Raw genomic sequence first — 27402 nt, forward strand, 5'->3', positions numbered from 1 at the left:
AAGGGCAGTATGACCTGATGTGCTCTCTGCTTGAAATACGGCAATTTATTTAGTATTGCTGAATGGGTCATAAACGCCCTCGCCATAGTCTTTCTCGCCGTGCTGTGGACTGTTCTGGATGAGCTTCACTCTGAGGTCGTCCTTCCGAAAACACTGATTCCCTCATAATACAACCTCATGCAGGGCTGTACTCTGTACCAGCATTGTTACATAGCCGCTGCCGCCGCTGCCGCCGCCTGCCTGGGTTTGTGTTTAGAGTGATGTATGATTCCCGCCCCTACCCCCCGCAGATACCCGGGGAGCCTTGGAGGCCGTGGGGCGTCTTCATGCCAAGCTGAAGGTACGAGGGGAGGTCCCCATGCTGGAGAAGCTCTCCATGCTCAAGACTGTCCTGCAGAGCCCCCTGTTCCAGCACATACTCGGCATACAGCAGCAGGCACAGTGGCAACCTTCAGCCAAGGTGACGCGCGCGTGTGTGTGTGTTTGTGTGTGTGTGGGTGGGTGTTTTGGTGTATATGTGTGTAGAAGGAGCCAGCATCGTTCCCTAAAAATACGTTTAAAAAAATGCAGGAAGTAGACTGAATGACTAATCAGCTTACCTAAGCCTCTAAAGCTCAGAGAGAGTTGTGTGTGTGTGTGTGTGTGTGTGGTTGTGTGGTTGTGTGTGTGTGTGTGTCATATATAATTGCAGTTTATGACACCATTCAGGTATTTAACACATTATCTGTTGAATCTTACTAATTGTCCTCTGTTTGTGAGTGTGTGTGTGTGTGATGTGTGCAGTAATAGGTCACACACTCAACGCCCTGTCATTATTATTGCATTAGCTGTTGTGTGTCCTTCGCTGTCTTTTCATTCCCGAGGAAGCGTCGGCAGCGTCAAAAGGCTTCCAATCTCCCCCAATCAAACCGGTGGCGTGCAACATTGAAACGTTTCTCGCCGCTTGATTGGTTTATTTCTCGGCGTATAATTTTGCAGGTGTGGGTGTTTATTAGGGATCGGCTTGCGATTCAGGCGGGCTCATTGAAATTGAAATGTCCCATCAGTCCTTTGATATCTGGCTTGTCGTTTATTCTTACCACCGTTTCAAAAGCGATGGGAGGCGAAGGGGTGGAATTGAATGCGGAATCGAAAATAGTTCTCCCTTTATTCCTTGAAATAGAACACATGAAAGACAAGAGAGGCAGATTTGAGGTTATGCGCGCCTTTATCTCGGTTCCCCACATATTTGTCTCCTTGTGTTCCGTCTCGTCTATCCGTCTCCGCCCTGCTCCACTTTCCACTTATCTGCCTGTTGGCTAACACACACAAACCTGCACCTCTCCGCCTCCTTTTTTTCCATTGTCTCGCACCCGCAATGTTCTCCTCCTCGCCGCTCTCCCGTCCACTCTATTCCCCCGTCGTTCAATCACTCCATCACCCTCTCTGCTCCTCTGTGTGTCCTTATCTCCCGCAACTCCTTTCCTTAATTAATGTCTCCACCTCTCCGTCAAACCGCCGCCCCGCTTCTTTATCTGGCTCATATGTTTCTCCTTCAATCTCTCTCCATCTGCCCACTCTCTGTCCCACCCATCCATCTCCTCTACTTCCACCCGTTCAATCTCACGTTCTGTCCTTCCACCCGTTTGTCCCTTCCAACCCGTCTTTAATACTCTAGGGGAGGCGAGTCTCCAAATCCGCCTCCATGACCTGTGGGCCCTGCCAGGTCGTGCCGCCTGGTCTGAAGGCGCTCGGCCGCAGTGACTCCTACACGTGGGCTGTGGAGGACCTGAGGCCCAGAGCTGCCCAATCCTTCCACCCAGATGGAAGCGACTCGTCTCTGGACTCCCAAGACCTGGACGGCTGCGTTCAGGCAGAATTCCAGGTACCTAAGACCATTTGGCATGTGAAGGAAAATAGTCACTCTAGAAAATCCCATTACCTGATCAAATCCAAATGTTTGGTTTATTCGCGTTCCTCCTTTAGTTCTGCACTCCTCCCCGCATCTCCCGCACCATGTCCATGGGCAGAAACCTGTCTGCTATAGCCAGTGAGGTACAATAAACACGCACACACACACACACACTGACGAAACCTGTTTCTCACTACACATCTTTGAATGAGATCACCTTTTCCCCTGTTAGAGGCGTCATGTCCAGGTGGTAGAGCTGATCAATGATGGGAAGGGTCTGGGCTTTGGGATCATAGGAGGACGGAGCACTGGCATCATGGTGAAAACCATCCTGCCTGGAGGAGCGGCTGGACGGGTAAACGCTTCCAACCAACCAGCCGGGCCTGAATGAATGAAATATCAGGGCAAACAACCTGTAGAGCTTACATGTGATGTGTTTGTTGTTTTGTCCCCGGGGCACCTCAGGATAAACGCCTACATAGCGGAGATCAGATCCTGCGCATCGGCCACACAGATCTGTCCGGCATGAACAGCGAACAGGTGGCGCAGGTGAGGCGGCCATTAGCAATCGTTCACATTCCACTTCATTATTTTCCCCTATTTCGTTCCCTAATCAGCTCAGTAATCTGACCCGGTCTTTTTGCATGGACAGTGTGCCGTATGCCGCACGTTTCCTAGGAAACTGTCTTCTCGCGGATTGTTTATTTTGTCGTCCAATGCAATCACTTTTCATCGTCTCACAAACGACCACCTGGTGCAGGTGCTGAGAAACGCTGGTAGCAAGGTGAGACTGCTGATCGCCAGGGACATTAGCAAGGACAACCACCTCTCTGCACCTGTCCTCTGCCAGGACAGCCTGGACGCCAAGGTCTGTATGTGTGTGTGTGTGTGGGGGGGGGGGATTGAATGTGCATAACCCTTTTTATTTTTTGCATATGTGTGTTTCCTTTGCAATTGAGCGGTTTTCTCTGTCCAAACCTGCCTTCTCATCAAATTGAAACCTGTTCTTTGTATGAAATATTCCGTGAGGCAGCGTAAAGCAAACTGTGCGTCAGCGTGTGTAAGCGTGTGTTTGTCAGGCAGAACAGCATTAAACTACATTGAAATGCAAAATAACCACAACATACAGATTCATTTTCCTCTCCCTCTGCTTTCTCTCCAGCTCAGCGATGTGAACGATGAGCAGCAGCATGAGATCAGTGTGCACTTCACTAAAAACAGCCTCGGCCTGGGATTCACCGTCTCCAGCTACGCCGATGATCTAAACTCAGGTAATAACTGACACAGCGAGAGGTGCGGGAGTCTTAACTAAAGATCACTGAACAATCTGGGGAAATAACAAACGTTCTGATGAAGTTCTCCTGCTGCGACGGCTTAATGACGGCGTGTGTGAGCTCGGAGCTGACGTGAAACAATCTGCGTGCTCTAAGTGCTCCTTTGTGTTCACGCTGCTTTCCCTCAGTCTTCGGCGCCGGCGTGGCGGTGAAGAGCATCGCCGAAGGGGCCGCCGTCCAACAAGACGGACGGGTCCACATCGGCGACGTCATCTTGTCTGTGAGTTCAGTTCAGAACACGGCACCTAGGTTGTTTTCACAGGAACCTCTGATGAAGAAGGAGAAGGAGAAGAAGAAGAGGGAGAAGAAGAAGAAGAGGAATACCTTGTTGTCTCAGAAATGTGTTCTCTCCTGCATCTTAACGATTTCAGCATCCACCCAAAAAAACTGCAATGTTTGCAACCTTTAGTTTTTCATAGACACCAATTAGGATATTTTTTTAGCTGATAAAGTGGAATTCTTCTGGATACTTTTTTACTTTTACTCCTTCTCTTCATCATCTCTGGTTTCTACCTATGCTTTCTATCTTCATCTTTTCTTTTTCATTGCTATTGATTTGTTTTTACTCTCATTTTATTTACCTGCACTCGCCTTCCCTTCGCCCGGCTCCCTCGATCCATATACATTTTGCTTCTATCTCATCAAACCTGCAATATCCCTCTCTCTCTCTCTTTCTCCCCCTCCCCCCCTCTCTCCCTCTCTCTCCCTCTCCCTCTCTCCCCCCTCTCTCCACCCTCCCGCGTCTGTCTCCGTGCCCTCAGGTCGATGGCGTGAACCTGCAGGGTTGTAGCGAGCAGCGGGCCGCGGAGGTCCTGAGAAGCACCGGCCCCCCGGTCAGGCTGAAGCTGCTGAGGAAGCCTGCTGGTCTGTGTTAGATTTGACCTTTGGCTCAGATGTTGTGTTGCAATCTTCATCATCATTCTGATATCAGTGTAGACGTAGAGTCTGAATCTCTGAGGTGGTAAAGTGAGATTCTTCTTTGAGTCCGGCTTTGAATGAAGCTGATTTTGCATTTTACCTTCAATTTCGCTAACTTAGATGTGTGTGCGTGTGTTTGTGTGTGTGTGTGTGTGTGTGTTCTCCCAACATCCTTCCCCATCACCCAGAAATCTGCACACTGCGTGAAATCTCCCGGCGAGCAGCATATGCCGCCAGACGACCCCGCCGCCGCAATTCCAGAAACGGTGAGCTCTCGTTCCATTACTGCACTGCAGCCTGGGACTGGATCATGGGGACTCGCTCTGATTGGCTGATTGGACTCGGCGAACAGCTATGTGCGGCGGCGACGCTCGCGCCTCGATGGAAATCTATTTATAGTGTCATGTGCAGTCATGTGTTTATCCAACTCATTCAGTTCATTCCAGATGATTTGTCTCTCGCCCGCCTGCATGTTCGCCTTTATTTAGACAAGGATTTTTGGGCTTGATTAGAGAGTGACGCCAAATAAGCCCTGACTGCTGTACAGCTTTAATAGAGCCAGAACACATGAGCTTGCCAAGAAACAGTCATAACATGGTGGGTGTTAGTATGTGTGTGTATGTGTGTGTGTTTGTGTGGGTGCGCGTGTGAATTACAGTGTCTTCTGTCTATAAAGCAGCCCAGGTGATGTTTTCATGCGGTCCCTATTCTTTATTGATTGGATCGTCAGCTGCTCGGGATAATGTATTTGTTTATGTGATATGAGAGAGATTGTGTGTGTGTGTGTATGTGTGTGGTCATGCGTTTTACAGGCGTGACCATAACATCAGCAGAGGAGGAGGAGGAGGAAGAGGAGGAGCTGAGGAAGCGTTGGCAGCAGGCGCTCGGATCACGATATGAAGTTGTGGTACGTCTCTTGAAAATTGTCCAATTCTGCATCATTTAAAAGTATATGAAGTTGCCCTTTTAAAGTAAAAGAAAACTCTATTACTTCACAGGCCGACGTCCTCGTCTCTATTACCCACTAAACCTTTTCTTCCTTTATTTCCCACGTTGCCCTTTCAGGTGTGTCAGCTGGAGCGCTTCAGCGAGACGAGCGGTCTGGGTATCAGTCTGGAGGCCCGGGCGGGACACCACTACCTTTGCTCCGTCTTACCTGAGGGTCCCGTCGGCCAGAGTGGCAAGATCTTCCCCGGAGACCAGATATTGGAGGTGATCCCCGAAGCCGTTTTTCAGCAAAGCCTCGCTGGGAATGATAACACAGTTTGAACCGAACAGTTCTGAAAAAAGTTTGTACCTCCAGGCAGTAGAAACTGCTCTGTGTTAAGATGGTGGGTGTTGTGAGTGTGTGTGCGTGCGCGTGTGTGTGTGCCTGTGTGCTTGAGTGCATGCACTGTGGGGGTGTGTTTGCTCTCAAACATCTCTGTCGGGCAGGTTCACGCCCCCGCACGAATCACTCATCTTGACGAGCAGCCTGGTGAACTTGCATCTTCTGCAGCCGAGTTCATTTGCATTAACACAGTGTTTAATATGGCGAACTGCATCATGTTCCACAAATAAGGATGAATAAATAAACTAAGATATGCGTCTTTTTCCCGGCAGGTGAACGGGATCCCTCTTATCGGAGTGACGCACAAGGAGGCGGTGGAGATTCTAAAGGCCATGCCGGTGCACGTGTGCCTGATCTGCGCTCGAATTGTGCCACCGGCTATTCCTGACAGCGACGAGGAAGAGGATGATGATCCCCGTCTCACCCTGAAAGAGCTGCTCGCTGAGTTTAACCAGAAGGTAAACGTGTAAAGAGATGGAAAAATCCTTCTTACTAATGAGATTGACACCGTGAGAGTTTGCTTTTGGAAACGCCACTCAAAACCACCAATTTCCTGTAATAAATCAATGTCCTTCGCCGTGTCCTCCCCCGTCCTCTTTCCTCGTCCCAGTTGGACCGCGGCTGTGTCATCCCCTGTCCTACGGCAGAGGACATCACCAAGCGCGGCGTGGCCCCCGCCTCACCTCCTCTGGCCATGTGGGAGAGGGAGGCTCAGGTGGTGGAGCTGGAGAAGGGAGAGTCGGGCCTGGGCTTCAGCATCCTGGACTACCAGGTCAGAGACGCGGCCCGTCTGCAAATAGAACAGGACGGGAATAGGCCGCGCTCTAAGAATAAAAGCGGTGGAGTCAGAGAGAGGCTGAACAATAAGGAAGTGTACCACGGGAGAAGTGCGCCGTCTGACCTGAAGTCCCGCGGGGCAAAGTGTCCATTTGCAGGGTCGGATTGTGTAATTATTTATGAAACCTGTTTGTTTAGTTGTCTGCTAACACTAAATCCTATTACCGTACCTTCCCCACAATGCACTTCCTCTCTTTTATCTCCAATAAGCAAATCCGACATCGGCATCCTTTCCGTTCTGTTGTAGTCAGATTTGGCTGAAATTGTGTTTTAGACCGGCCCATCCCCATTCAAACAAGCCCATGCGTAGATATGTAAAATCCCTCCGTTTCACCCCTAGGATCCAGAAGACGCCTCAAAAACCGTCCTGGTAATCCGCTCGCTGGTGCCCGGAGGCGTAGCGGAGCGAGATGGTCGCCTGCTGCCCGGCGACCGCCTCATGTTTGTAAATGAAACTGACCTGGAGGGTTTCAGCCTGGATTACGCCGTGCACGCTCTCAAGTCCACCAGCTACGGGCCCGTACGCATCGGCGCCGCCAAACCGCTGCCGGTATGTGAACTCCCAGGATATGATGGATAAGGTAGAGCGAGGCTGGGTTTATTACACCTGAAATCTAGACCGAGAATAGAAAGGAAATGTCACAACACTGGTATATTCTGTAGCATTTTTGTGATCCGTACCAAAGTGCATGATTCACAACACGTATAACTCATGACTTGCGTTTCTCCACACACACACACGTCTGAGAACTACTTAAATGTGAGTTGGCTTTCTGTTGTGCTCTGTGGCCTGGTAACGAGGAACGCAGCATCCAGTTACAGGCCGTCTGAATCTTTAATGCGGCTGAGAGGTGAACACAATGCTGGACCACGGTGCAGATGGAGAGAGCGAGCAGGAGCGGAGTGCAGGGTGTCTAATTTACACTCCTCACCTCCTCTAGACTCCTGCTCCTCCTCGTTAGCTCTCTACGTTTGGAAGAAGCCGTCGCAGCCCTCATTTGTTTGTTTTGTTTTTTGGGCCCCCGATTTGGTCCGAACTCTCACATTCGGATCTTTGGGATTCTTGGTGTTCTTTAGCTGGAGTGCCTGGCGCCCGTTTCTGAGGGGAGCGTTGGGGTTTCCTGCCATGACGCCGGCGGCCACGCTGGGGTCAACGCGCTAGCAGAGGCAGCCTGGGCTACAAGCGGTAACCAGAACAGCAGCACTCGGCCCTGCTACAACACAACGGTATGCTAATCGTATTTGCCTAAACTCTTGCATGTTTGTCTGTCTGTGTGTGTGTTTGTGTGTGTGTGTGTGTGTGTGTGTGTGTGTGTGTGTGTGTGTGTGTGCGTGTGTGTGTGTGTACATTCTTGCTTGCTTTTCAACCCCTGTGATCCAACAAACAAGGAGAGTTTGGTCCATTTTATCTTTCTTGTATTGATTTGACAAATACATCAACAGCAGAACTCCAGGTTGGGTTGGAACACAAGCTAATGTATTTGTTTCTCTGCTCTGTGTGGAAAACATAGATCTAGAATAAACAGAGTTCTCATGTATGTATGCATGTGTGTGTGGTGTAATAATATCAGCAGTAATCTTCAAAACCAGCAGACAAACCCCCGATCACCAGCTCCGTCTTTGCAGCGACGCCCCTGCACGTCTGCGTTACTCCACACACTCGTCACCGTGCAAAACCTGAGATTCTGCGGTCGCCATTTTTCGCCAGCACCGAAGGAGATTGGCGTCTCGTCTCTCCACTCAGGCGTGTGCGGTGGGGGAGCTTAGCTGCGCCTGCTGTATCAGTATCACATTGTCAGGTATAGAGAGAAAGTGCTCCGTGTCACTGACTTGTTATTCCTTTGTGACTCAAGGCCTCCGTGCGATCCCACTGAAGGAGGCTTTTGTTCGCCGCGTTTGCTTCATTACCGACAATCGCCTCTCCATTAAAAGTGCTTACTTCTACTTACTCTTGCGCACGCGGGGTCTTCTGCAAGGACACACAGCAGCAGCAGCAACGGCTCGGTGTCTTAAGTCTAAGCAAATACGCACAGACTCAGCAGCACAATGTGTCAGGATGTTCTTCATCAAAGGCAGGCTCCATGCCAACGCAGCCTCAGAACTTCAGCGCGGCTCGTACGCTCTGTGAAGGTTCAAAGAACAATCTCCTGGTTGCCCTTTACTTTGTGAGAGTGCCCCCGGGGGACCAAAGTAGTCCACCTCTCTGCCTGTCTTTAAGTCTCAGAAGTGCGCAGAAGGGCCCCACTTTAGATAGTTCACATTTGTTTGAAATCAGGTTTGTGTCAAACCGGGTCTCCGTCACCGCGGCGATAGCAACCGAGGACCTTTGCAGCATCCATGTGAAGGACTTTTCTAGAGGTCGCACCATTTATTCCGTCTCGTGTTTTGCCAAAGCACACACACAGCTCTTTTTCATTTGTTCTCCAGTCGTCCTCGTTTCCGTCTCTCGCCCTACCTTCACATGTACTCCCCTTTCTCTCTCTCTCTCTCTCTCTCAGGAAAACCTGCTGCGTCAGCGCCTCGGCGTCATGGAAGACGGCGATAAGGAGCAAGCGCCGCCTCCGCCCCCCCGCACCAGCTTTGAGAGGACAATCACCGTTGTCCGGGGCAACCGTAGCCTTGGTATGTTCCCCGTCTTTCTCGTGGTGGTGGTGGTGGTGGTAATGATGGTGGTGGTGGTGTGGTGGTGTCGTGGTGTGTGTTCGTCGCTGGTGTGGAGATGACAGCTGCCCCGAGGAAGAGTGATGAAGTGAGGAAGAGATTTAATGTGTGTGTGTGTATGAGAGAGAGAGAGAGAGAGAGAGAGAGAGAAACCCCAAATAAGGTCGAACATATGAATTCTGGATTGTTATTCTGGATAGACACGTCTTGATTTCTCTGCGAGGAATTCGGACGTTTAACTTTTCTAACGTGACAGCGATGAAACAAAGGCACTCCTGCACTTTCATCTCAGGGCACGATGCAAAGCGTGAGGCTGGGGGGCGGGGGGGGCTGGAGGGCGGGCAGAAAAGAACTCATTTGTATTCTGGATTTGTGCTCCACTAAGGCGCTGCACTACTTGTGTATGTGAAACTTTTAAATTACAGTATGCTGTAGTCGACAGGGAGAGGAAACCAAGGTCACACTCCTGTATGTCACTACATTCTCTGGCTCTCGTCGGTGTGAAATACTGTGTAGGACTTCTTGTTAAGTCATTTATATGTGCATAGTTTTCTGAAAACACAAGGTTTATGTATTTAGGGTGGTTGGATATATATTTTCATGCATTTGAGTGTGAAACGCTGGACCAGGCTTAGATTTGGGGACATTTAGGAGCAGCACTGCAGTCAAACAGCTTTTATTACCTTTTGATTCCTTCTTCTTATTAGGTGCAATGTGCAACTCTACCCCTCTGCATGAGTATGAGTCCACTTCTTTAACTACACTATATACATTTATGCTCATACTGTAAGACTTCTTTATTTTAGAGCCTTTAAACCATCATAAACAGTAAACAGCCCATCTGGATCTTCATCAGAATGGATCTATTGTGCATTAATGGGATCCATAAGAATTTTCTGTCGAGGTCAAAACAAATTAAGTTTTATTTACAAGATATAGATCCTATATATCATTTAAAGGTTTATTTCTTCAGTCTTTCTCTGTCTGTTGCCTTTAGTGTCTCATTGTGTTCCCCAGCGCCATGATTGTGTTGAAATTTGAATGTAAACCTGAAGTCAATAAAGTCTTTATCTGATCAAAAATAAACTCAGTCTTTTCTTGGACCGATTTTGAATAGTGTGCATCCGCAGTGTGTGTGTGTAGTATGTGTGTGTAGTGTGTGTGTGTGTGTGTGTGTGTGTGTGTGTGTGTGTGTGTGTGTGTGTGTGCGCATAGTGTAGCGTAAAATGTAGCGTAAATGAGCTTCCTGTGCTGCTGTAGCCTAGGCTGCTGATTTGTTATACCCTGTCTATACCGTGTGTGTGTGTATGTGTGTGTGTGTGATTCCAGATTGACCTGCTTCTGCCTGTTTGCATAAATGAACTGCTTGTGTAATCCACCTTGTGTCCAGATTGATGGTGCCAAAGTTGGATGTTTGTACGACTGGCATGTGTTGTTCCTCCGCTCACCTCTGCCCTACACACACCCCCCATGGGTGTGTGAAGGCATGTCTGTATCTGTGTGTGTGTGAGACTGTGACGGATGACGGTGTGTAAATGTCAAGCATTTGTAGTCATGTATGTGTGCTAATCTGCCAAGTGTCTGTCTTGATTATGCTGATTATGCTGCTGTCAGGTGTTTGTTTGGGCAACTGTCTCTGTCTGTTTGGCACGTAGTCAAACCAGCCTTAGCCAAGCCTCCCCTCACCTGTGCATCTGTGTGTGTGTACGTGTGTGTGTGGACATTGGCAGGCATGTCGGTGAGCGCTATCAAGGACGGCTCAGGCATGCTGGTGCGCAGCGTGGTCCAGGGAGGCTCTGTTAGCCAGGATGGCAGACTCGGGGTTGGGGACGCCATTCTGGCCATCAACAGAGAGCCTACCTCCAACCTGACCAACACTAAGGCCCGGGCTATGCTCCGCAGACACTCTGTCATCGGGCCAGAGATCAGGTGAGGAAGCCAGCCGCATGTCCTGAATTGACACTTGCTCCTCATTACAGCATGATTTAGGTTACACAACTCTCGAACATCTTAAGGGCTTTGGAAAGTTTTCTCTCTCTGCATTTTCCCCCGACTCCCTCCGGATTGCCTGTTTCCAATAATCTTCTTCTGTGTTTGCATCCAAAATCACCAGGTTACTGAATATGCAGAGACTCTGTGTGTGTGTGTGTGTGTGTGTGTGTGTGTGTGTGTGTGTGTGTGTGTGTGTGTGTGTGTGTGTGTGTGTGTGTGTGTGTGTGTGTGTGTGTGTTTTGTGTGTGTGTGTGTGTGTGTGTGTGTGTGTGTGTGTTTTGTGTGTGTGTGTGTGTGTGTGTGTGTGTGTGTGTGTGTGTGTGTGTGTGTGTGTGTGTGTGTGTGTGTGTCATTCCCTCTTTTCTTGTACTGACGGGCCTCCCAAAAGCATTGTTATTTCTGGCCCATAAGTCTGACACACAACATGATGTCACCAAGTGCAGTAACAGCCCACAGTGTTTTGGTTCGGTTCGAAATGGGGAAAGAGAGACATCAAGTTATTTTTACTGGCAAAAATCATCTATTTCCATTGTAATCTCAGGTTAAACACAACAAATACTTACTGCTATATCCACAAATCTGCTGTGGATGCATTATTATAAACACATAAATGTCCAATCTATGTAATTGAATGTTGTTTTAACCTTTTCTTACTCCTGCAAAGCAAACTGGAGACAGCTGAGAAAAGGGATGTTTATGATATGAAACATTTGATTGTTCTGTCTTCCAAAACAATGTTCTGTATCCACACACACAGTAACACATGTCTGGGGTATTAATATCTCCAGAATTGTAAAAATTCACCTCGTCGCGGGACTGAATCTGCTCTTTGGTGAATACAGTATTTGCAATTTATTCATATTTGGGGTTCCATGTTTATCTGCTGCTTGATGACTTGGCATCATCACTTTCCTCGAGGGGGAAGCCGGTCTGGACTCTGTAATAGGCAGCATTCAGTGGCCCGGGCTGGCTTGATTGCCCATGAATATTCCCAGCTCCTCACACACATGCTGAGAATGTCCTCCTCCTAATCCCAGGCAATTTCCAATAGCGCCACAGGTGCACCGCATGCCTCTGGCACAATAATGACAAATGTTCACACACTCTCAGTACATCATGTGCCATCTGCGAGGCGGCCGGGCTTATTTATTACTTTGATATATTTCAAATGCAGCACATTAAGTAGGTTGGAGGTATAGCTTCATCCAAATGGGCTCTGGATGCAGGTGAAACTACTACATCATCATATGTCACAATCGGTCTCCTATGGCAACGCGCGTGACTGCACGTCAGCCTAACGACAGCTGTCACCGCGAAATGCCTCGCTCATTAACTACGGGCGTTAACTTCGCAGACGTAACGTGGCCGATTTTGTGCAGCTAAATGCAAATTGTAACATAAAAACTAGAGTCGTGGCTCCAAGCAAAACAATTTGTAATCGCCGAGGTCGTAACAATTCGGCGGACCTTAAACGCCCCACACGCCATTAGCTCCCCAGGAAACAAGGATCCCGCATTACATTAGCGTACCTTTACGTCAAACACCAGGCAGTTCTATTTACTGCAAGTACTTTTTACATTTATTTACTCTCTACAGTTAACCATTGCTCAGTGTCGCGTATGAATATTAAGAACTCCGGGGCTGTAAGATTGATGTGTCTGTTTCAAAGTTTACTCTAGTTTGCCGCTTGGACAAATCGTGTAATATATTTTAGGGACAATCGCTGACATAAAAATGAACAATAAAATTCAAACAAGCCCGGCTGCTCGCTGCGGAGAGAATCTAAGCGAGGTCCAATGACTTTGATAATAATCATCAACTGCGGGGGGGAAAAAAAGTAATTGAATATAACTCACATTTTTCCAGATCTACCCATGCAGATCCTGACAGTCAGTGTGACTCTAATGAGTGAGTATATATATAAATATAAATGTGTGCCCTTCACAGTCACAAACATTTCCCCGCATTAGCGCCCCTAAATGAGCTCATCTCATCTCCCTGCACATCTCCATTACCACCTTGTTTTTGACACCCGAGTCATTGTTGACTGAGGCACTGCAGTCGTGTTCAATTAGATTAGATGATGAAATTTTAAAGATCGCCCGAAGGGAAATTGGGTAAATTATTACTTGTTCTAACATCAGCAGTTATGGCTCCATACCAGCCACGCTTGTTTGGGCAGGTTGGTGATGAGCCCCACCTCTGCCTCCCCACTGCCCAGCCAAACACTCACCCCCCCCAACACACACACACACACACAATCTTTCCTAGCCTTTCAAATGGTCTAACCCCGCAAAACACCTTTTTCCTGCAACGGGAAATATCTCTGAATAATTCATCAGTCATATCACCTTGAACAGTGCACTTCTGAATAAAAGAGTGTTTTAAACAGCTTCTCAGATGCACAAGCCGTACACGCAGAACACACACGCACGCACGCACGCACACACTCCCTCATCCTGACAGCGTTGCAGACAAACTAACAGAGAGCGGAGGCAGACGAGTTGCTTTGGCAGCCTCAGAGTAAGACAGATATAAAAGGGTGAGGGCTTGTCACTATCAAACCGCCTCTGTTGAGACAAGACAGGCTGTCCACATGGCTCAGTCACAACAGCTTAACGCAGACGACCTCCATATTCAATCTGCCACCACGAGCGAAACACAGAAATTGGCTCTTTGGGTGGATTCAAACAGCGGGACGTCTCGCGTGTCTGGTGGCGCCGCACACATGAATGGACGTGGGAGGCTTTAATGACGTCCTTGACACTTTGGCTAAATGATATCTTTGTATGTAAGCTTACATCCAGGCGTAGCTCCTGAAGTTACTCCTGTCGTTTACATACCACTAACTCTTTCTCCCAACTTTCCGTGACAGCTAAAGTATCCATTCACTCCGCCGCTTTTTACGCGTTTTCTCCCCTTTCATCTCATCTCGGCGGTTCTATACAATTAAGGCTGAAAGAATACGTGAACAACTGTCACATACCCACTAGACTGCAAACCTCCAATTAATAGAAAGGCTGACATGTAATGCTTCAGCCGCCATAACAGCTAATGTCTTTTTTTGTTGTTGTTGCTTTTCTGAAAGGAGAAACTCAGGCGTTCATGCAATGCTAATATGCAAACATTACAAACCGAGATCTGCTCATCAATCTATTTCTGAGGATATTTGACTCATAGATGAAGTTAAGGGATGAATCAAAGCAGCGTTTATTACCTCCTTCACTTTCAGAGGCAACCATCCGTCCGTCCGTCCTGTGTAGACGTCATTCATGCTGTCGTGTGTCATATTTGTCTGCGTGTCTCTTGTGTTAGCTTACATTCGTGCGACCCTGAATGCAGCATTAACACGCTTCTTCTTCTTCTTCTTCTCCCTCCCGTCAGTGTCACGTATGTCTCAGCCCACCAGCTGGATGAGTACCGGTCCCGCCTGTGCTTGCCGCCCCTGGCATCCATCTTGACGGACAGCGCCCCTTCCTCGCCCACTCCCCCGCAACGCTCCCTGGCCCCGGCACCGTCCCAAGCCCCGGCTCCCGCCCCAGCCTCGGCCCCAGCCCCGGCTCTGGTCCCAACTCTGGCCTCAACTCTGGCCCCGACTCCGGCTGCGTTAACGGCTAAAAAACTAAAACCTCCATCTTCAGCCAGACTCAGCGCCCCTTCCTCCGTTGTAGCGGCGGGGAGAGACGCAACCAGAGTCTCCACCATCACCCCGGCTTCAAACTCGAGGTAATAAAGGACCCAGAGGCCTCTAGTCTGGTGTGCGAAGCCTCAACCTTCGGCTTTTGTGTTGCTATTGCAGGCGGATGGTTCCACTAACACGCCCGGCATTTTAAGTAGCTCACTATCTTAAGCCACACTAATGACCCGACTTATTGTCTGGCGCATTAATGAGGCGTATCCGTGAGGAAACGCTGCGGCTCTCGGCTGATGGCGAGTCTCTTCCAGCCTCTCGTCGTTCTTCTCGCCGACGCAGGCGAGAAGCTTCTCCAAATGTTGAATCTCAGAGTTATATTTAGCCGTTCGCTTATGGATCTCAGTGCTGACTGTCAGCGAAAATGAATTGTTTCGCTCCTGTCTGTCCCCGCTCACTCTTCATCTCTGTGGCTTCCTCCCCTCTCTCTCTCTCTCTCTGCCACCCTTTCTTCACTCTTTCAACACATGGCGTCTTTGTCTCTGTGGCTGCTACACTCCTCTCTTGACTCTTTGTGTTTACACCTGTCTCTCATCTCTCTCACTTTCTGTCATCTTGCCTGGCTCTTTTTCTCTTTACCTCATTTTCCCTTCCTGCCCGCCGTCCTATCCCCCCCGCCCCCCCTCTGTTTCCCGCTGCTCTCCTCAGCCCTGCTGGAACCATTTGTTCTGCCCTTCTCTGTAACTTCACTGGCTATAGGCTCCTGCTGTGTAGATAGCACCACTATCACTCACCTCCATGGGCTTATTACAGCCCTTCGCCGTTAAACATATTCATGAAAAATTCTCCACTTCTCTACCTCTTCTGGCGCACACACACACACTCACACACACATATACTGTATATCCATGGATACACACATCTGAGGAAGCACACGCGCACGTCATCCCAACACCTCGACGAGACCTCCCTGGCATAAAATGTGTATTTTCAGGGCTATTTGCTTCCAAAGCTCTCTATCTTCTCAAGGCTCACCAATATATGTCGCCATCGGCTGTGTGTCACGATGTGTCGGGGGGGGGGGAACAGCAGCAGCCTGTTATCCGCGGCTAATCTGCACATACGCAACGCAGTAAACCGCAGTTTAACACGTGTGTATAATTGACTGAATGCATTGATTTATCGAGAGTAAACTCCAAAGAGGAAATCAATCACAGATTCCTCAACGGATCTCAGACATTTATTCCATATGGCTGTTTATTTATTTTTGTACCTCCAAGTTGGCAGGTTTCCAAATGTCTACCAGACAGCGAGAAGAAGGATGCGAAGGAGGACGGACGCAGTGTGGGGGAGAAACGGGGCGAGAGCGGCGCAGAGGGGAAGTTACCCGGGGCGGAGGTGGAGGTGAGAGTGGAGAACTGCAGAGAGGAGCAGGAGCAGGAGGAGGAGCCGCACCCTCACGCCATCACGTCCTGGGATGAGCCCAGAAGGTCGGTGGAGCAGCGATCCACGTCACACTGTGTGATTTCTCTTAGCCCGAGGGCTCAATCTAGCCTCAAAGCTCCGCCCATAATTTAAACGCCCTTTGCCCTTGCTGGGTCAGGGAAGTCAAGTCTTTGCTTCTCTGCTGTATGAATATGTGTTTATGACTGCAACCTGTGTGGATCAGTCACCTAAAATGGCAAGAAGGCAAATATTCTATTGTTTTGACTTCATATCTTATATCTGACACTCCAGAAGTAGAGAAAGGAAAGAAAACAAGCGCGTCTGTGAAGGTTCTCAGTCATCCAGGTCGTAGTATTCAAGAAAAGTTCAGCTTAAGCAACTGGACTTTCTAGAAAAGGCTTGAAGACGCTGAGAAGTCTCTTTCCTGTTTATTTCTTCTGTTGTGTTTTCAAACCAAGTAGCTTCACATCAGCAATAACAAGGACTTCAGCAGAACGATAAAGTGCGCCTGGATGTTTCTCGTATCCCGCTCTGTCTCTTAGTGTGCGTCTGACTCGAGCACCGGGCCAGTCCCTTGGTATCAGCATAATGGGAGGCAGAGGCATGGGCAGAAGGCTAAGCAGCGGCCAGATGATGAGGGGAGTCTTCATCAAGCACATCAGCCCCGACAGCCCGGCAGCACATAATGGCACCCTGCGGACCGGAGACAGGATACTGGAGGTGCGTTTGTGCCTCTGTGTGTGTGTGTGTGTGTGTGTGTGTGTGTGTGTGTGTGTGTGTGTGTGTGTGTGTGTGTGTGTGTGTGTGTGTGTGTGTGTGTGTGTGTGTGTGTGTGTGTGTGTGTGTGTGTGTGAGAGAGAGTGTGTGGGTGTGTGTGTGTAAGAGAGTGTGTGTGTGTGTGTGTGGTGCAGAGACGGAGACACAATTAGGAATTCAAAGAAATGGAGGAGCTAATAAAGGAAATGTGTGTGTACGTGTGTGTACATGTGTGTGTGTGTGTGTGTGTGTGGTATTTGCTGAATGAGCATGTGTGCATATGTTTGTGTGTGGCGTCTGGGCAATCATTTCCGCATTGGCCTGAATAGCAGGCAGTGTTTTAGTCTGGATTAAAGAAAGAGGTTTGCCTTGGAAAAAGGAAACATTTAGCTGCCATTTTACATTGAAAACAGCAGATGGCGCATGCAAAACAAAAGTTCTCTCTTGACTGGAATGGGACGTCACTGGACACGTTCGGTGCCAGGAGTGACAGATGGAAGGACGCCGGGATCATCTTGGAGGAAAGAGAAGTGTCTCATGGAGGAGTGAGGCTGGAGATGGAGCCGCCTCACGATGCCAGTTTGAGGTCAAAGTGATCAATGAGGCGGAGCCATCAAACAACTGTCCAGCAGCCAAGGAACAGAGTCAGAGAGAAGGACTGCTAAGGAAACGCAGGGACGGCCGGATAAAATGCAAACAGCCGGAGACTCTCTGCTCCAATCCAAAACCGGCCACTTCCAAGAGGGAGAGGAGAGTGTGTGAGAGTGTGTCTGGGAAGCAGAGTGAAGGAGTATATGTGTGTGTGTGTGTGTGTGTGTGTGTGTGTGTGTGTGTGTGTTACCAGACGGACATGCTGAAAGCTTTGGAATCACTATATAGCAGAATTAATGGAATTAAAAAGCAAAAAAACCTTAGTTTAGTCTTGTTTAATGAAGTTAAATATAGAATATCTGCCTGGGTTTCTTCTCTTCTCTACAAAATTTCTAAATTAAAGACGAAGAGCGAGCGTACGTGAGCAGTCAGATGGTGATCAGAGTCGTCTCAGCTTTGAGCCATTAGCAGAAATATATTTCGTGCCATTATCGTACTGATATTGAAGCCGCTGTGATGTGGAAGAGGTCATTAATATGCACCATCATGCGTGCTTAATGCTGTAGGATCAGCAGATGTTCCTCCACCTCCATGCAGTCAGACAGACGTCTCTCTCCTCACAATGTAGAAGCTTTAACACCGAGAGACACCAACATAAACCAGCACGACGTCAATCCAGCACGAGTTTCAAACTTCTGACATTTGTTCAAGTACTTTGTCAAGGGCAAACTTATTTCTGCGCTTTTTTTTTTCTGTCTGTGTGTGTGTGTGTGTATATGTTGACCAAGGTGTGTGGCGTGGACCTGAGAGATGCCAGCCACGAGCAGGCAGTGGAGGCCATCCGCAGGACCCGAGAGTTTGTGGTCTTCCTGGTTCAGTCCGGACAAAGGAGATCTCAGGTGAAGAAGACAAGGCCTAGAACGTTCTAGGGCGTTCTAGAACATTCTAGAAGGTCGACACGCAACTTCCAAGCGCCTCGAAATCTTAATCTCACGCTTCTGATTTCTCCTGCAGTCTCCTTCCCTTTCTAACCATGAGAGACGCAGTCCGACGCCACATTCAGACCGGCACAGTAAGGTGAGACTCCTCCACAGATAAACATTTGCCTTTATGTTGGCGATGTGTTTTCGTCTAGTTTGTTTGTGAAGCATATTGATTCCACTGCGGCAGATGTGAAGCTATTTGTCAGAGTCGCTGCTGTGCTGTTTGTCTCCAGTGTTTCCAGGTTGTTATGTATGTGGACGCTATGGCGATGAGTCATACGCGAAAAATAAAAGAATCTCTCACACTGGCGGGTCGGTGATGGGGGTGTGTGTGTGTGTGTGTATACAGGCTCTATACAAGTTTTGGATCTGTTCTCGTCTGTATCTGTGTTTTCCCTCCATTGTCCATAGGAAGCAGAGTCTCTCAGTGGTCTGTTCCTTAGTCTCTCCCCCACAAACCCCTTCACTCCCACTCCCTTTAAGGTTGGTACAGTCTTGTCTTGTGTATGCGTGTTTGTGTGTGTGTGTGTGCTATCATCGCTACTTAACTTCCCAAATTTTAATGTGTATATTTTATGTCGGACTCTTCTAGTTCAAAGTCCCGTAGAGCTACCTTGTTTTTGAGGCCCTTTGTTTTCCTCTTTGATGGAGACGTGCGGCTCTTTAAATAGACGTCGACTTCTTTTGAAGTTCTTTCCCACGCATTCACACGCCGCCTCGCCAAATAACGCACCATTCCGGTCATCTTTCATGTTATTTTTAGCTGACATTAAAACTCAACTGTTCATTAATTCATTGCGTTCGTCAGTATCTCTTCCCCTCCCTCCCTCCCTCCTCACCCCCCACGGCGCTGCTCAGGCCTCAGGGGTAGTCCGACTCATGCCTGAAGGACCCCTGAGGCATCGGCAACTTTTGTCTGCTCAATAATGCAAAAACTTCGCCAAAGGTGCCTCGACCGGCTGCTGATAGGACGGATCGGAAAAGCCCTGTGACGGTCCCGCCGGCGATCACCGTGAAAGACGAAGACGAGGACGACGTGAGCAGGAGTAAGAGATGACACACACACACACACACACTTTTGACAGATCCTAATGATACAAACACACGTACACAAACAGACTTCTTCTATTTATGTGCATTTATTGTTTATGTTTGTATCATTACTTCATAAAGTTGTCAGTTTATAAGGCACAGTCCAGCGTTCTTAACATTACATTGTAATCATCATTCCAAACTACAGCCTCAAATATTAATACATTTGACACATGGTGCCTCACACAGTCATACAGTGTATACAGAACACACACACACACACACACACACACTCTTTGCCTTTCCTTCCACATATCTTACATCATCCTTTCCAAACAAGCAAGTATCAGCAACACACACACACACACACACACACACACACACACAGACAAACACACACACACACACACACACACACACAGACACAACGCAGAAGAAGCAGCGCCAGCACCTCTGCCGTGTAATGCCAGGGGGGCTTACGCTCCACTTCAGGTGTCACTCATTACATCCAGTGTACCAGCCGTGTTTGTTTTGCTTCTCCGGGAGCGTCGAATTTTCCACCTAACGCCCTCCTGTTTATTAACCCTTCCTCTCCCAGAGAAGATGCTTCAGCGCTACGGCAGCCTGTCAGGGAATCTCCACCTGATCGAGCTGGAGAAGGACCCTCGCACTGCCGGTCTGGGAATCGACCTCACGGGCAACAAAGATGGCTCCCGGGCCCGCATGAGCGTCTACGTGGCGGACGTGGACCCTGGAGGACCCGCCGGGCAAGACGGCAGAATCCGGGTGGGGGATGAGCTGCTGGAGGTGAGAGGGATGCAAGGATGGGAAGCAAGGATCCTTAGGTAGGAGGTTGACAGATGGGTGAGAGACGTGAAGAGCGAGGAACACGAGTACTTCAACCATTTGAATGATGTCTGGATCCTCGAATGTAATGAGCAACAGCGTGATAAACGTGAGCTGGAGGATCAGAGACAAAAGGAGCGGTGAAAGGGGGGAAGGTAGAGAGGAAGATGACAGGAAGTCAGATTTATGCAGATACAGATGGGATAAAGGAAACGACAGGTGGAAGAGAGACGAGCTGACCTTATTTCTCTCCACAGATCAACGGTCAGATCTTGTACGGCCGCAGTCACCAGAACGCCTCCACCATCATCAACAACGCCCCCTCGAAAGTCAAAATCATCCTGGTCAGGTAAGAGTCCCCTCCAAGCTCTTCACTTTTCCGAGTCCATCTCAGAATCAGAATGCCTGCAAAAAAAACTAAAATCTTGTGTTGTTTTACAAGGAATAAAGCAGCTGTGGGTCAAACAGCCCAGGGCCTGAGCACAGAGGAGGCTGAGGACACAGTGGACTCCCACAGAGACAGAGGATCATCCAGAGACATCAAGCACATCATCCTGCCTCAGGTACCTGCCAAGATATCTGGACTTAACCGCTGTCGGGGCCTTCAGCCTCACAATGTCTGTGCCGACGGGAATTGGAGCAAAACAGTGACCCAAGTTTGGTTGTTGGAGAAAGTTGGGATCACGCATCAAAGGTTGAAGTATTACAAATGCTGTATCTCTCTCCAGGATAATGCAGGTCTGGGTCTGTGCCTGGCAGAGGACGAGTGTAAGGAAGGAGCGGTAGTGAGGTCCCTCATCCAGCATGGCACTGCTAGTAAAGTATGACATCATCCTCACCCCAACTCTGATATCATAGCTGTATGTCACTCACTCATGGATCTCTCTGTAGGGATTGACAGTAGATGTATGGGGGTTATAGAAGGAGTTCCCTCATGGAGTCCTGTACTGTGTCACATAATCTTATCCCAAACCTGGATGGCTGCAGGTTTCTCCACATACCTGCCCTGTTTTTAACCCCGCGATGATTCTCTGCACTATAATCGCAGGATATTTTTATGCTTTCTGCAATCTCTCCACCTGAAGTCTCATCACATTACTAATTTGGTATTTTGCGTCAGGTTTGTCACACGTTGCCTCATGGGCTCCTTTTGTTTACCTCCCGCTCAGGATGGGAGGATAAAGGTGGGAGACAGGATCGTGGCGGTGGGGGATGAACCTCTGGCCGGACTTTCAGCTGACAAGGTTCGACGCCCACATCTGGTTGATTATTAATTAACAACAGAGTGATTGATCAAGTCCTTAATTGGTTGGTGTTTCCCCTCGGCGTTCAGGTGTCTGGGTTGATTCTGAAGCAGCGCGTCTCCGTCAGGCTCTCAGTCAGCCCGTCCAGGAGCGTCTCCTCCTCCCTACCTCTGCCTTCATCCTGCTCCCATCACTGCTCCCCATCCCCCTCCCTCGCCTCACCTTCACCTTCACCATCATCCCTCAGCACCAGGCGATCCCACGACTGGTCGGGATCAGGATCGGGAGCGGGATTGGGATCGGGCCCGGCGACCTCTGACCCCCTGAGCTGTGCGGTGGTGGCTGGCAGGGAAAGCACGGTAGAGATTTGCAAAGGGAACGTGGGCCTGGGCCTCAGCGTTGTCGGCGGCTGCGACTCTCTGCTGGTGAGCGCACGTCAGCTGACATATGACATCAATAATTCATACCAAACTATAAACGCTCTGTAATATTCATGCATCGGTGCAGGTGAGTGCTTGTTTGTTATCTTCCTGTAATGTCTTGTCAAACCTTGAATGGCAATCACATTCAAAACGCTTAAACTCCATGTAAATAAAGGTTCTCAGCTCTTCTTCTTCTTCTTCTTCTTCTTCTTCTTCTTCTTCTTCTTCTTCTTCTTCTCCTCCTCCTCCTCCTCCTCCTCCTCCTCAGGTGCACTGCTTCTTTCCCTCATTGTGTCTGAATAACCTAAGGGCGTGTTTTCTACTTGTTCCACCAGGGGGCAGTAATAATCCATGAAGTGAATGCTGGAGGAGCAGCACAGAGAGATGGTCGACTGCAGGCTGGAGATCAGATATTAGAGGTAGACTGCACACACACACACTCTCCCACACACACACACACAGAACCATTTCCTACATTTATTAATCCTGTAATTACACGGCATCCCCTTACAACATCACACACCATATGTTACCGCTTAACTGTAGCGTCACATCTGCTGGCTTGTGATTGTCAAACGTTCACAGAGCATCTCTTCCTCCTCCTCCTCCTCCTCCCCCCCCCCCCCCCTGCCCCCCTCCTCCTCCCCTCTTGCAGGTAAATGGCATAGACCTGCGGCAGGCCACTCACGACGAAGCCATCGTCGTGCTGCGTCTGACTACCCAGCGTCTTCGTCTGTGTGTCTTCAGGCACCAGGAGGCCTACAGGGAGGAGGACCTGTGGGACGTCTTCGCCCTGGAGCTGAGGCCGCGTCCCGTAGAGGGGCTGGGCTTCACCACGGTGGGAAAGAGGTACTGGATGTTCAAGGTGCTGGATTAACAAGTGAGGACACGCCCCCGTGGTTACAAAGGCAATTTTGGCCGCAGGTTAGACGACAGAGGAAACAAATTATAGAATGTATAAACTAGGTGAACTAAACATTAAATGAAGTCAGACGATCTGTGCTGCAAGATGGTTGGGAAGAGATAGAGTGAGAGTGGAGCTCAGCACAGCGGAGGATGATGGAGTTTCATTTCCTATCTCACTTTCTGTTGGAAGTCTGTTGGAAACTTGACTGAATTTGCTTAAGAGCTTTCCGGACTTTACAGTTTGAAATGCTGTAGCACAAACCGAGGACAGTCCGTCTGGTGACGACGTCATTGGCTTTAGTCAGAGGACACTTGTCAATCATTTGCTTGTTAACAGCTCATCTAGATGCCGGCAGAGGCTTACAGTCAGATGACGCTGCTCATCCAGGCAAGATGATAAAGCTGTCCTGATTCTCAAGCAGGACAGGACATCACTGCAGAGGCTTTAGACACAAAATAAAATCCCCTATGCGTCTAAAACATATACTTCCCATAGATTTGAGTGCTCAGCTGCTTGGTTCTGTGATGTCATGTGTATCAGCAGGTTGACGACTGTCGTATCCTCCCTCACCTAGACACAAACACAGTTTTTGACCTCTGCTTTTTCCTTTTCCTCCCTAACAGCAATGACACGGGCATCTTTGTCTCAGACATCGTCAGAGGAGGCGTGGCAGAAGCAGACGGAGGGCTGTTGCTAGGAGACCAGATTCTGTCAATCAACGGAGAGGACGTTCGCGCGGCATCGCAGGAACACGCCGACAAGTTGCTGCAGGTCTGACACCTAAGCACACACACACACACTCACATACTCGTAGAGACGACTGACTAAGCAAAGCCGTCCCTCTGTGTGTCCCTCTGTGTGTCCCTCTATAGAGCTGCAGCAGAGACGTCCACCTAGAAGTGGCTCGCTTTAAAGCCGGGCCGCCGTACTCACAGGGGAGCCAGGTAAACTCTTTCCTCCTGCTGCTTGTGCCTAAAATGACAAGGAAGACCAAATGAATGTCATATGTTGCAGAATAGAGTTTCTTTTTAGCTGTGATTTGCAGGGTGAATCGTCTTCCTGTGGTCTTGTAATTGTAACAATGCTACTTTGTGAGCCTTGGCGTACTTTAACTTCTGTGTTCTACAGGGCGAAGACTCCGACTGCTCCACCCTGACCCCCCTGAGTGGATGCGATACTTTCTTTGGCCACCAGAGGGAGACAGAAGACAAAGCCGGGAGCTACAGTGAGTTCAAGGGCGAAAGAAATCTCATTGTCAAGGTCACAATCGTTGTTTGTCTCAGATGTTTGACACTTTACGTCTGGTGCAAATAATGAAAACAATGCTGTCAATGTACTAATTATGCAAACCTTATTAAATCTCTTCTTCAGGACAAGAGGATATCAGAAAAGTAATAATACAAAAGGTGAGGTTGGAGATCTCCATTCTGCTACATTTCCAGAGGTTCTTCCATATTTACCTCTATGTATTTTTCATTTGAAGTTTCTCAGTAAAAGGGGAAGAAATGTAATAAACTTAAATTTAGAGTGTCTGTGTTGTATCACCACAGGGTGCACGTGACTCCCTGGGCCTCAATGTAGCAGGAGGAGTGGGCAGTCCCCATGGCAACGTACCTCTTTTCATTGCTACCATGGATACCAATGGACTGGCTGCCAAAACCCAGCAATTACAGGTGGGAAGCGTGGATGCCTAGTGTGTGTGTGAGTGTGAGTGTGTGTGTGTGTGTGTGTGTGTGTGTGTGTGTGTGTGTGTGTGTGTGTGTGTGTGTGCGCTCGTGCTTGTGTGTACATCTGCTCTCCAGTTTCATTTAGTTGTTTGCACAGTCACAAATCATAAAAGCAAATTATTTTTAATGAAACTGCGCTGATGAAATGCGTGAACAAAACGATTAAACAAAAGATTTAATCAGCAATTTGTGCAACTGAGTGTTTCTGTATGTGTGTGTGTGTTTGTGTTTGCGTGTGTGTGTGCCCATCAGATAGGAGACAGGATCATTAGTATCAATAATGTGCCCACGGAGGGGATGACTCATGTCCACATCGAAGCCCTGCTGAAGAATGCCACTGGAGCCGTCACTCTACAGGTGCTGTCAGAGTACAGACGTGCTTACCTGTAAACCCCCAGGCCCAAAGTTACTCTGCAGTGAAGTGTGTGTGTGTGTGTGTGTGTGTGTGTGTGTGTGTGTGTGTGTGTGTGTGTGTGTGTGTGTGTGTGTGTGTGTGCGTGTGTGCGCGCGCGTGTGTGTGTGTGTGTGTGTGTGTGTGTGTGTGTGTGTGTGTGTGTGTGCGAGTCCAAGACTGTTGCATTGTTAGAGCCCCGACAGTGAGAGAGGACGAACACTGTGTTACAGTAATGAACCGTAAGTGCAGTTTCTGGATCATTGTGACGGCGCGGTGTCATGGGGTGATTTAGAGAGGGAGAGAGATAGGGGGGAAGGAGGGAGAGAGAGAGAGAGAGGGGAAAGGAGTGAGCGGGGGGCAGAGAGAGAGGGGGGAAGGAAGGAGGGAGGAGAGGGGGAGAGGGGGGAGGAGAGGGAGAGAGAGAGTGGAGAATGGAGAGAGAGGGAAGGATAGGGAAGGAGAGAGAGAGTGAGGGAGAGAGGGAAGGATGGAGAGAGAGAGAGAGTGAGTGAGGGTGAGAGAGAGAGGGAAGGATGGAGAGGGAGAGAGAGAGAGAGCGTTTGCAGGGAGTGAGAAAATGAGGCATTTCATCGATGTCATTCGATATTGCAAAAAGTTTAAAATAACTTGGTGCTGTTGTGTATCACAGCAGCAGACAGAAGTATCAATTATAAAACACACGCTGTTCTGTCAGATCACGGCCCAGCTGCTTGAAACACTGCTAATAAGGGGAACGTCAATGTGTGTGTGTTTATGTGTGTGTGTTGATCCTTAGGTGGTGGCAGGTGCAGGTGGTTACAGCACGCAGCACGGTGGTGATGCTCATTCTTCTCCAGATCCTGCTTGCTTCCTCAACAACCTCTGGTAAGCGCCGCTTACAGACCGTTTCCTCGTCACTGGACCGTATCGGAGGAATTTCACTCTGGGTTTATCGACATTTACAGATGAAATTATTCATTTTAAAAGTGTATTGCTACTGCAATTTGCCACGTTGCACTATTTAATATCTTCCAGCGTTGTTGTTAATACATCGGTTGTGTCATCAGATTGGATTAGAAAAGGTTAATATGCCTGTGAGAGGAAAGAGCTGGGAGATAAACAAAGACATAAAACATGATGTCATAGCAGCGGATCAGAACCACATGATTGGGGAAAGTGGGGCACTAAATAAATAGGTGAAGAAAATATAATTGTATAAGGGAAATAGCTGCATAGCCATGAAGTACACACACACACACACACACAGTCATTGAGTGTTGTTTCCCTGCAGTGCTCGTGTGTATAAGACGGTCACTCTGGACAGAAGCTCCTCTGGGCTGGGCTTCAGCATCGTGGGAGGGTTCGGCAGCCCGCATGGAGACCAGCCCATCTACATCAAATCCATCTTCAACAAGGTGAGAGGACGTCCTCAGAGGGGGAGGAATGCATGACATCATCGCAGTGAAAACTGTGACAAAGGACGGATTTATTGTGAAATTTTATTTGATTATCACGCAATTTGTCACATTAAACATCAGTAGTATGCTCACACTGATTCAGGGAGATGTTTATTCCATCATCAGTGTGTGTGTGTGTGTGTGTGTGTGTGTCTGACCTGTCCATCCTCTGCAGGGGGCCGCGGTGGAGGACGGCAGGTTAAAGTGCGGGGACCAGATCATCGCCGTGAACGGACACTGCCTGGAGGGCGTCACTCACGCCGAGGCCGTGGACGTCCTGAAGAAGACCAAAGGGGCCGTCGTCCTCACCGTGCTGTCCTGAGACGCCCCTCACACAGACACACACCTCACAAGAGGACATCAGTGTAAATTCATGCAGTATTTCAAATATAAAACACAGGAACTATTTATTTATGTTGTATTTATTTTCCAGTCTATTCATGAAACTCTGGACACACACACACACACACACGCACACAAACACACTCCAATCATAGACATAATGATCTGTGTTATTGCTCTGCTAAGATGTGGCGCCGCACATGTAAACACACTCATGAATACTTCAAACATCCTGTGATGTCGACATCATCTGTGCATTAATGCAACAGAAACATCTGTCAGGAAACAATCCCACCGACCATATTGATTGATTGATTGATCGTGTCTGGGATGAACTGGGTTCCGTCAAACTGCTGTCACACACTTCTTAGACTCAAACCACGCCAAGTGCTCCTGCCAAGCTTTTGTATGGTGGCATTGAGGTTTTAGGATCTTTGCTTTTCTTTCTCTGTGTTCCAAATCCTGATGAAACGTTTGTGTTAGGAACGTGGAGTTCTTCATTTTTAACCTGTTTTCTTTGTCTTCTTTTGCAGATGAATGTGATAGTCTAATGTGCAATCTTGACATAGAAACCTTCTCATACCCATGACAGTTTGTTTTTATATTTATTGATTTGTACTGTTATATTGATTTTTCCTTCACTGTTATTGCTGCCAGAACACTCGCTTGTGTTTGCCGTTGA

The 27402-nt window shown here is 48.6% G+C and overlaps 1 protein-coding gene across 1 annotated transcript; it reads left to right on the plus strand.

Moving 5' to 3' along the window:
* Nucleotides 1-277: 277 nt before the first annotated feature.
* LOC142994856 (multiple PDZ domain protein) lies at nucleotides 278-27402 on the plus strand (the record flags this gene model as incomplete). Its single annotated transcript, XM_076145731.1, is given in 43 exon segments — nucleotides 278-469; nucleotides 1658-1864; nucleotides 1966-2034; nucleotides 2124-2246; nucleotides 2357-2440; nucleotides 2652-2759; nucleotides 3054-3162; nucleotides 3354-3445; nucleotides 3987-4196; nucleotides 4328-4409; nucleotides 4956-5050; nucleotides 5209-5355; nucleotides 5746-5931; nucleotides 6084-6245; nucleotides 6651-6860; nucleotides 7388-7537; nucleotides 8809-8932; nucleotides 10702-10900; nucleotides 12830-12871; nucleotides 14348-14689; nucleotides 15875-16084; nucleotides 16583-16760; nucleotides 18176-18286; nucleotides 18402-18464; nucleotides 18782-18853; nucleotides 19317-19416; nucleotides 20001-20209; nucleotides 20506-20597; nucleotides 20691-20811; nucleotides 20977-21069; nucleotides 21418-21492; nucleotides 21582-21917; nucleotides 22250-22333; nucleotides 22570-22763; nucleotides 23445-23592; nucleotides 23694-23760; nucleotides 23918-24046; nucleotides 24199-24227; nucleotides 24372-24494; nucleotides 24801-24905; nucleotides 25718-25806; nucleotides 26213-26336; nucleotides 26554-27402. Coding segments are annotated over 43 exon segments (5832 nt in total), but the record flags the coding sequence as incomplete, so codon positions are not given.

The sequence above is a fragment of the Genypterus blacodes genome, unplaced genomic scaffold, assembly GCF_046128005.1.
Source record: "Genypterus blacodes isolate CSIRO-AG114 ecotype Tasmania unplaced genomic scaffold, CSIRO-AGI_Gbla_v1 ptg000030l_1, whole genome shotgun sequence".
NCBI lineage: Eukaryota > Metazoa > Chordata > Actinopteri > Ophidiiformes > Ophidiidae > Genypterus > Genypterus blacodes.